Below are 9,483 nucleotides of genomic sequence, written 5' to 3'. Positions count from 1 at the left end.
CCCTGGCCGCCTGCAGCCCCTGCCACAGGCGCCCATGGTGAGGCCGGTGACTTCGGCTGGGGCTCCGGGCAAACTTTGAAAACCCCCATGGCCCTCTCTGCCTTCCTCCGTGGCAGGGCAGGCAGGACGGGGTTGCCTGGGGGTTATCGGGGTCTCCCGCCCGCAGCGTAACTGAATTTACCGCTTTCTCGGGGGGCGCACTCCGTTCCTCCAGTGATCACCGCGTTTCTCTTTTTTCAGGAAGTTTTGCTCAAGAGGGCGGCCGACCTGGTGGAAGCCTTATACGGGATGCCCCACAACAACCAGGTAGGCGGTGGCGGAGGACACACCTCCTTCCCAGGGTGACCGGGCCCCGTGAACAGCCAGCGGGCCTGGGCACAGCCACTGACCACAAGGCTGGAATGGGGCAGCTTTCCCGGCGTATCTGTGCCCTCATGCTAACTGTTCAAGCAGGAGATGGCAGGTCAGGGCCAGGGACCAGAGCAGGACTTGCCACAGGAACAGAAGCTCCTTGGCATCCACCCAGGGGGCTCGGGCTGGTGGACTGTGGGTGCTGCCGGGACTCGTAGCACAGGGGCTCTGGGGATGTGCCCCTGCTCTGAGCTGCAGGTGTGGAATGTAGACGTGCCGTCCCAGAAGCGCCCTAAACGACCCTCCTAAGGGAATTCCTTGCCCCAGTGAAAAGGCAGTTGTCAGTCTGCCCCAGGGACGGTGCCCACCGCCATCCTTTCCCCCAGGGAGGTGCGGTGGGCGGGGCGGGGGCTGGGGCTGCGCTCCCAGGGGCCTGCCGGCTTCACGCAGACCGGGCGCTGGGGGGCGGCCCCCCCGAGCCTGGCCTCCGGTGACGGGCTCCCCTCCTGGCCAGGAGATCATCCTGAAGCGGGCGGCTGACATCGCGGAGGCGCTGTACAGCGTCCCTCGCAACCACAATCAGATCCCCACGCTGGGCAACACCCCCGCGCACACGGGCATGATGGGCGTGAACTCCTTCAGCAGCCAGCTGGCCGTGAACGTGTCCGAGACATCGCAGGCCAACGACCAAGGTAGGTGGCCGCGCAGGGCGGACCCCTTCCCGGGCCCTGCTGGGGGCGGTTGAGAGTTGGTCACAGCTGGCTTGTCCCCAGTCCCGCGGGGCGTGGGCAGTGCCCGGTCCTCTGCGGCTCTGCCCACAAGCGCCGTGCGGAGAACAGAGGCCCTACGGCCCCTGTAGCAGCTGTGTCAGCCTGCACTCAGGGTATGCTATTTGCTAGACGTTTCCTTGAATTTCTCTGGAAGCCACTTGGCTTCCCTGAGTCTAGGGTGAGCCACAGGGTAGCTGGGATGGGTCAGTCGGCGGGGCTCTCCTCAGATATGCTGCGTGGGTGGGATTTGGTTTCTCAGTCTGTCATGATCAAGTGTAAAGAAGTGCCTGTTCCCCACCACGCCCCCATCCCAGGCCGGGGCAGTGGGGTGCAGCCCCTGCTGTCTGAGCCGGCTCTTCAGGCCCACGTCAGCCCCCTCTTACACATCCTGCAGGCAGTCGCCCCAGAGGCAGCTCAGCTGTGCTGCGGGGCTTCTGCGCACCCCGTGGCGGGAGGGAGCCCTTTCCCGGCCCCTCCCCACACTCACAGAAACCGCAGCTGGAAAAGTGACCCTCCACACGCAGCCTTTTATGGGGCGTCTGGCCACAGACAAGCGCTCCTCGTCAGCCATGGCATTTGAGGGTCTGCGGAGGCGCGGGTTCACCTAGTGGGGCCCGACCAGGAGTCTGAGCTGTTGGTAATTGCTTCTAGCGAGACCCGAAAGCAGCTGACGGGTAGATCGAAGCGCGCTTCTGGCCGTCCAGGCCAGCAGGGACAGGCCGGGCCTGGCGGCCACACGCGCAGCCAGGGGTCGGCGTGACGAGGCTGTCGGAGCTGCTAGGGGCGCGGGGGCACAAGCACCGGAGGAGGTCGATGAGAAATGTTTACTATATGATACAGATTTGAGGGGAAACCCCCCCCAGTGTCTCTCCCTGATAATAATGTTATTTTTGGCCGGGGGGGCGGGGGGGATTTTAACAGTCGGCTACAGTCGCAATACAAGCAGCGTGTCCCCGCGAGGCTACGTCCCCAGCAGTACTCCCCAGCAGTCCAATTACAACACAGTGAGCACTAGCATGAATGGATATGGAAGTGGCGCCATGGCCAATCTAGGGGTCCCTGGCTCGCCTGGATTTCTTAATGGCTCCTCCGCTAACTCTCCCTACGGCAGTAAGTGTCTGTTTTTGTCACACGTCATCGCACAGATTCATTTTCACTCAAAGTCAAATGTGTGCATTGCTTGGATGTTCTGTGATGTGAGCTACTGGACACGAGGAAGGGTGGCTGTGGAGGCTGGGCGCCCACCTGGCGACAGGAAATTGACCTCAATCGGGCCCCATGCGATCGCATTGGAAACCCAAACCCAAACCCAATCGGAATGACACGGGGCCGCCCAATTGGAATCGAGTCCGACACAGCGTTTGCCTGTTGTCCAGAGAGGGGCCACGCGGAGACTGGCACGCGTGCCTGGCCCCGCTGTCCCCGGCGGCCCGCGAGTCTCTGTGTCGTGTGCCGCACGGCGCCGCGCGTCCTGACCGTGTTTGCTTTGTTGCAGTAGTGCCGTCCAGCCCCACCATGGCAGCCTCTTCGGTCACCCTCCCTTCAAACTGTAGCAGTGCCCACGGCATTTTCTCATTCTCACCTGCCAATGTCATCTCTGCAGTGAAACAAAAGAGCGCCTTTGCGCCCGTGGTCCGGCCCCAAGCCTCTCCTCCTCCCTCCTGCACCAGCGCCAACGGGAACGGACTCCAAGGTGAGGGCGGTGCGCGCCTGGAGCCGGGCGGGGCGGGCTCCGGGAGCCCTGGTGGGACTGTCCCCAGGGCCTCCCGAGGGCAGGCTGGGCCGCGAGGCCAGGGTGGAGACCATGCTGGGTGTGTCCCTGGGCGGCAGGAGCTCCCACCCTTCCTTCTGCACATTCTTGGAGTCCTTGTAGCGCCCCCACCATTGCATGCTCCCTACGGTCCCCCTCGAGGCGCCCCTACCCCAGCCCGGTCCTCAGAAATGACACCCAGATTCCTTAGCTCCCAACACAGCCTGTGTCCTCCTGGTGCAGCTCAGGGAAGGGAGCCCCCTGGGGAGGCAGGAGCAGGTCTGCGTTCAGGCCCTTTCTGTGCACAGGCCTTCAGGGCCATGGCTGCCAGAGCCAGCGCAGGCCCCGCTGGGCACAGGCTCCGCCAGGCACAGGCCCCGCCGGGAGCTCCCACGGCCACAGCCTCTTTATTCAGAGGCAGCGGAGTACCCCAGGGCCCGGTGGAGGGTCAGCGTGCCCCCTGCAGGGCCCATCTCAGAGCAGCCTGCCCTCCGGGGCCTGGACCAACAGGCCGGAGCCCCTCCCGGCCGGGCCGTCCTTGCAGAGGGCAGTGGGCCTGGGCCGTGCCAGGCAGAGCTGGTTTCTAAGTGTCTCCTCCAAAAACTCAAGGAGAAGGGCTGGCCCCGAGGGCAGAGGGAGGCGCCGCCCAGACACAGCTGCTCACAGCTGGGACACGCTAAGCAGGCCCCCAGCGCCGCCTAGGGCTGGGTCCCCCGGGCAGTGGCCTGTGCTGCGTGTGGCAGGCGCGGCCATGTGGGCGCCCACTTGCCCGTGGCTCGGGGGTGCCCTGAGGCCCCAGGCGCTGAGATTCAGGGCCACCCTCTGGCCTCTTTCAGACACCTTTGGTCTCTGCTCCTCCCGGTGAAATCCAATCCAGTAACTCCTTTAAACACACGAACCCCTTCCACCAGTATTTACTGAGCGCCTACTATGTGCCAGGCTCTCTGCTGGGTGCTGAGGACGTCCCCGTGGAGAAGACTAACTGGCCCTTTTGTGAAGTCGGTGGCATATTTCACTTTGATGAACTAATGCTCAAAAAAGGACCTGGAAAGGTATCAGTGATTTGAAATAATTGTCTTCACAACACCTGTCAGTGTGTGAGAGGGACGCCCAGGCCCCAGCGCTGCCCGCAAGGCCGGGGCCTTGGCCTGCCCGCCGCCCCCGGGGCTGGGCCCCTTGCGAGGTGGTGTCACGTGAGCCCTGTGTACACACTCGGGGCTTCCAGAAAGTTGTAACGGTGAGTCGGAGATAAATTAATATTGTTGGAATTAATGAGCTGGGAAATTGAAGCTCGCATCACTACATGAACAAATGTATTAATGTGCGAAACATAAATTAATGAGAACCATCGTTCCGACAAAAATTAAACAACACGAAAGTTAAAAGATTTCAAATGACATTCGTGCCAGGAGTCCACCGGAAGGCGCCCGCTGCCCTGGGCCTTTTGGCGCCGTTTCCTCTCTCCTTCCGAGAGGAGACAGGAGGACTCCCCGAGGCCGAGCTGGGACTTGCGTCTCTCCGGGGCCCTGGGCCATGCCGTGGCTTTGATGTTGGGGGCCCACGACTCACCATTACGATACCCAGCAATCAGCAGAGGGGAGCCTGAGGCGTGTCCCGGCTTCACCTAGGGAGAGAGAGCAGGTTGGTCCATTCTGTCTGCAGAGGTGGCCTCTGGGGATTCCGGGCCTCCGTCCGCTACACACAAGCCACTGCGGTGTGTCTAGCACAGCCTTCCCCCCCCGGAAAGGCCGGAGACCCCCACCTTCCACAGGAACGCTTGAGCAGGGTCTGTCCCCATGTGCACCCCATCCCCTGAAGTAGGTCCCCCCAGGCCTTAACCGAGCCCAAGGCTGGTTAATGGAGAGTTATGCAGACCCGAGGACACGGAGGAATAAAGCAGAGAGGAGGCCGGCCCCGCCCGCCCGCCCCGCCCCCCCGTAACCCTCTCCTCCCTCTCTTGCAGCTATGTCTGGGCTGGTAGTCCCGCCGATGTGAGGGACCTCTGTTTACCTTCCGCAGCACCCAGCATCCCGGGACGGACTTCAGGGGACACGTTGAGTGTATTGAGACATGCTGGTGGAGACCGTATCTTCAAATACGTCAGCAGCAGTCGAAATGCTACGAAAGACGTTGTTTAAAGATTTTATTTAAACTATTAAGAGCCGACATGCAAACAGCCTACTTCTTCATGAACGATTCCATTTTACTGACTGAACTTTTCTCGCATTTTCACATGTCTCGGTCCCGAAGAACGAGGAGAACAAAGCGACACCTATTTTGTATAGAGTTTCCGACTCCGTCTTGGCTGTGTCTAGTACTTGCTATGTGTTGGGAGAAACTTTGTGAATGCACCATTTTGATGCTCATGAAACACTGAGGAAAAATGCCTGCGGACATTTTTCTGTCCTCATCCTTAGAGTCACAATGGTTGTGTATCTCTATAATGTGAAATATTTTTTTGTGGTGAACCAAGGGGGCCAAGGAGGTGTGAGCCATCGACCTGGAAGAGAGGATGACTATATGATTCGAATTGGGGGTGGCAGGGAGGGAGGGAGGGCTTACCATTGCTTACCTTCATCTTAATGAAATGAAACTTTGTAACTTATTGTAGTTAGAAATTGTAACTTTGATATTGAATTCTCTTGCCTTCAACAAGCACACTGACAGAGAAAAAAAAATGCTACTGTCTGTTGGTTAAACTATTCTCCCACTGCTAGAGCTTCCTGTTAAGCAAGCGTGATCTGCGACATTTTTCCACTTTTGCTAGTACTGTATACGATTGCATTCTTAGGCTACTGTGAGGTCCATGTTTCTTGTACCAGAAATTGTCCTTTTGACTTCTAGATCCTTCTCCCCTGATGTGTTTTGTATGTGGTTATAAAATTGTAGACTTTTGTGATTTTGCCAAAGTTGTAGCTAAATATTTATACACTTGTCTTGAATTTTTTTCAGATCCACTTAACTATTTAGAGAGAAAAAAAACAACCACCACAAAACCCACCAAGTTTTATTCCTTATGTGTCCTATAAGGAATAAAATGGTCTCATTCAACACTTTTCCATGAACACTTACAGTTGCTAAGGGACTTTCTTTTGTAACATATCAATTATAAATATTGTATTTATCGTTGAAATTTTGTACATTGCTTTCCCCGCCATCGTTTTTCCTTTTTCTCGTCCGCGTTGGTTCTGGGTCACGGCCCAGCGTTTGCGACGCCGGGGAGAGCATTAAGCCAAGACTGTCTCTCGCGTCTGTTTCGTGAAAGTGCACCCGTGTCCTTGCGTTTCATTTGTACTTAAAAAATAATTTGCTATTATTTAGACTTTCCATCCTTTTTTTTTATTTTGAGGAAAAGTCAAATTCATTGTTTATTTTTATATTATTTTTAAGTTATCTGAACAAATACTTTTGAAAACAAAAAAAAGTTTGTTGTATAGTCAAAACAAAACGGTGCCACCGGCTGTGACAAGTCCTAGTAGAGTCTGTGCATGTGGAACGGCCGTGCAGAGGGGACACCGTTTGGGGCTGTGTCCTTATTTTATTATTATTATTTTTTTTTTGGTAGAATGTAAAAAGTCATTTTAGCTGCCACCCATGACTTTTGCCACATAGCTGAACTGTGTTTACTGGAAAAATTCAGAGGCCTAAAGTTTAAAATAAAATTTACTTCTGATGTTTTAATTAAAAATGTCTGCCACATGAACTTCTCTGATGCCTTAAAAGTGGACTTCTTTAAAGATCCTTTGTGCGATTTCATCGCAGGCGTACACCACAACTGTTAATCCGATCTCATTTGGAAACGTACGGTGTTAACACACACACACACACACTCAAGCACAAACCTGGGGCCTGCCGGGTCCCTCGCTGCATCCGATCCTGCCGCCTCCGGCCGCCTCCCACGCTCACCTCGGGTCCGGAGGTTTCGGGGGGAGGCATGGCGCCCCGTGTTCTTGGGGAACGATATTCCCGGTGTGGTCAGGCCCTGCAGCACTGTCTGTACTTTTTAAACTGGAATGACCTTCCCATCCCGCGCCTGTGCGTGCCAAACCTGTGGCGAGACCCCCAGGGTCCGCGCTTTCTCCCCTTTGCGTTCAGCACCTGCAGGCGGAACAGCAGCCGTTTTGCCAACTGCAGCAGGAATCAAATTTAAAACAGAAAGGAGGGGCTTTTAAAAAACTTTATGACAAAAAGAAAAACAATGCACAGCTTAGAAAAGTGTTCGTTCAAGGGACTAAGTAAACAGACAGAAAGTCCCCAGCCGTCGGCGGGTCCCACGTGGGCCCCCTGACGGCTGACAAGGCTTAGCTACTCGGAGAAGCCCAAGAAGTGACTCTGGAAATAAATCGCCTCCGTTTTCTTTGGTTTCGGTCAGGGTTTGATCTAAACGCGAGCTCCCGCACGCCCCGCCAGGGCGTCTGCCAGGGCCCTCACCCCCGCGCTCGGTGTGTGTTTTAGGTTCATTAGCCTACAATGCCCTCATCACTTTACTGTCTCAAATCTGAGCGCTTCACCGATGGTAGATGTTACTGTTAGAGACCCTACAATGAGATTGTTTTATCTGTACATTTTTTCAGATATTTAACTGTATAAAAATGTTCATTTTACACAATATTTAATTAAAGTATTTCTTGTCTGTGAATTTCACTTTGGGTAATTTTGTTTTGGTTATTGAGACGCCCACCTGGATGCACACGCACGAGGGACCCTGGGGGTGTCGTTTGTGTTCCTGGGGTTCCAGAGCATTGTCTCGGCCGACACGGAGGGTTCGTGGGAGAACCTTCTACAAAGTGATCCCGCCTGCGGAGAGAGATTGTGAGTTACTTAGATGGTCTGGTCCCACCTGTGTGTTTCACGCAGACGTCTGCGGGTGACGGTCAGACTCGGGCCAGGGGCACTGAGGGACACGCACCGTCACCAGGCTCACGGGGGCGTGGTCACCGCTCACCAGCCCTGCTGCTTCTGAACCGCAGGGTTTGGCCGGCAGAGCAAATGCTCCTTGCGTCCCCATCACGTGCTCCGCTGGGCAAGGATCAGCTTTAGGGTGGGGGTGGGGCGCAGGGCGGGCGGACAGCAGGGCGCCAGATACAGCCGCCAGCCGAGGTCTGACCTGAGGTCTGACGTGAGGGTACGGTGCCCCTGCCGACTCCAGGCCATGACAGGCCCCGGCCACTGCCCCGGCCGCTGTGGGCTGCACGTGGGTGTAGCCAAAGGTGCTGATGGTAACCAGAGCTGCCGAGGTCCTAATTGACGCGCCGATTTCAGCTCCAGCGAGTTCTCCCCACCCCGTTCCATTTTATTCTGCGTTTGTCATCTCCTCCTCAATGAGAGGCGGTTTTGCATGTTTTGGCTCACAGCTCTCACACATACACATACGTGTGATCCAAATTAGTGCTCACAAATGTCCCCTTAATTACTTGTTCTGCTGAGCAAAACAGGAAACAATTACTCAAAACATAAAGAAACTTGTGCCTCCCTCCTCCTCCAGCCGGTGCCAGTTGGTTCCTTTGACGGCATTTGTTTCAGCCTTAAAGAGGCAGCAAGGAAAGGGGCTCCGGGTACAAAGCTGCTGCCTGCCCACTCCCCTCCCCCAGGCTCCGTCCCAAGATGCGAGGAGGGGGGGCTGGGGACGCAGTTCACCTGCCTCCCTGCTCTCGGGCAGGAGCCCACCCTGGGATGGGGGCCAGGGCCCGGCGTCCTTCCTGGGGAGATAGAAGCAACTGTATGTTTGTGTTTCGAATCAGAAGCGAGAAGTGCCCTCGCTCAGAGCGGGTGCCAATTATTGTCAGGCCGCCTTTTAAGGTCTTTCAAGCTCTTAAAGATTATTCAAAGCACTCGAAATGGGCTTCAATCTAATGCCTCATTTCATTGCATTAAACAGCCCAGTTAATAAAGAATCGATATATTCAAAGGGCAAGGTTATCTTTTGTCTATAAGGGGTGGTGTCATTCTGCACCTTTTATAGTTCAAATGCTGAAAAAGACCTCATGAAATCCATACCCATCAGGCAGGTCACCGGGAGCAGCGGGGCAGCTGCGGGGAGAGGCGCCCCCCGGAAACCACTCCAGCCTTATCGCCGTGCCCTGCGCGCCAACGAGGCCGCGGAAAATGTCAATTTCTCATCAAGACAAGAGGCTGCGCTGATCGGCCTTTGCAGAGAATACACACAATTAGGAGAAGGCAGCCGGGCGGCGGGGCAGCCGTTTGGAGCACCCTCCTCCCCCCACCGAGAGCCCCCTCCCCACAGATGATAACAAGAGTTGTTGATAACTGAAGTGTCAATACGCCCAAGAGCGGCTTCTGAATGCGCGTCCTTGTGCTGGGCGCTCCCGCCGATGCCGGCCGATAAGGGCGCAGCTGCGGGCGGACACGGGGCTGGCCCTCACAATTAACGCCGTGAATAAATCACACAAAGGGCCCGCTGCTCTAGACGCCGTGAGACAATCCCCCGCTTTACCCTTCAAGGGCTCCTTTTATGTGGGAATAAGGTTGCTTTTAATGAAATTTAAACTCATCAGAGGAAATCAAAAACCTCCAATCAGATTACAAATTGATTTTCTGGTCGTTTGTCATTTCCCAGTGTGGGGCCGCAGGTTTCCCAGGGAGTGGCGTGCG

The 9,483-nt window shown here is 55.9% G+C and overlaps 1 protein-coding gene and 1 long non-coding RNA gene across 12 annotated transcripts in view; one reads left to right on the top strand and one right to left on the bottom strand.

The window, feature by feature from the left end:
- EBF3 (EBF transcription factor 3) overlaps positions 1 to 7,515 on the top strand; it is a 115,443-nt gene extending 107,928 nt beyond the window's left edge. For 2 of the 10 annotated variants that reach the window (XM_070432104.1, XM_070432101.1), the window contains exons 12-17: positions 241 to 306; positions 866 to 1,043; positions 2,043 to 2,231; positions 2,725 to 2,814; positions 3,811 to 3,923; positions 4,835 to 7,515. In XM_070432104.1, coding sequence (XP_070288205.1) covers positions 241 to 306; positions 866 to 1,043; positions 2,043 to 2,231; positions 2,725 to 2,814; positions 3,811 to 3,923; positions 4,835 to 4,852 — 654 coding nt within the window. In that variant the 3' untranslated portion in view covers positions 4,853 to 7,515. Of the gene's footprint in view, positions 1 to 240; positions 307 to 865; positions 1,044 to 2,042; positions 2,232 to 2,616; positions 2,815 to 3,707; positions 3,768 to 3,810; positions 3,924 to 4,834 lie in introns of those variants that run through there. The other 8 variants (XM_070432098.1, XM_070432097.1, XM_070432106.1 and 5 more) reach the window with 5 other exon arrangements.
- LOC139021662 (uncharacterized) overlaps positions 4,201 to 9,483 on the bottom strand; it is a 28,651-nt gene continuing 23,368 nt past the window's right edge. The window contains exons 4-7 of one of the 2 annotated variants that reach the window (XR_011473528.1): positions 7,553 to 7,668; positions 6,714 to 6,999; positions 4,882 to 4,989; positions 4,201 to 4,495 (exon numbers count right to left, since the gene is read on the bottom strand). This is a non-coding gene — a long non-coding RNA (uncharacterized lncRNA). The remainder of the gene's footprint in view (positions 4,496 to 4,881; positions 4,990 to 6,713; positions 7,000 to 7,552; positions 7,669 to 9,483) is intronic. The other variant, XR_011473529.1, reaches the window with a different exon arrangement.

The sequence above is a fragment of the Myotis yumanensis genome, unplaced genomic scaffold (assembly GCF_028538775.1).
Source record: "Myotis yumanensis isolate MYYU_CA2020_CCGP unplaced genomic scaffold, mMyoYum1.0.hap1 SCAF_13, whole genome shotgun sequence".
NCBI lineage: Eukaryota > Metazoa > Chordata > Mammalia > Chiroptera > Vespertilionidae > Myotis > Myotis yumanensis.
Note: the sequence above shows the minus strand (reverse complement) of the source record. Positions and strands in the feature narration are given on the sequence as shown.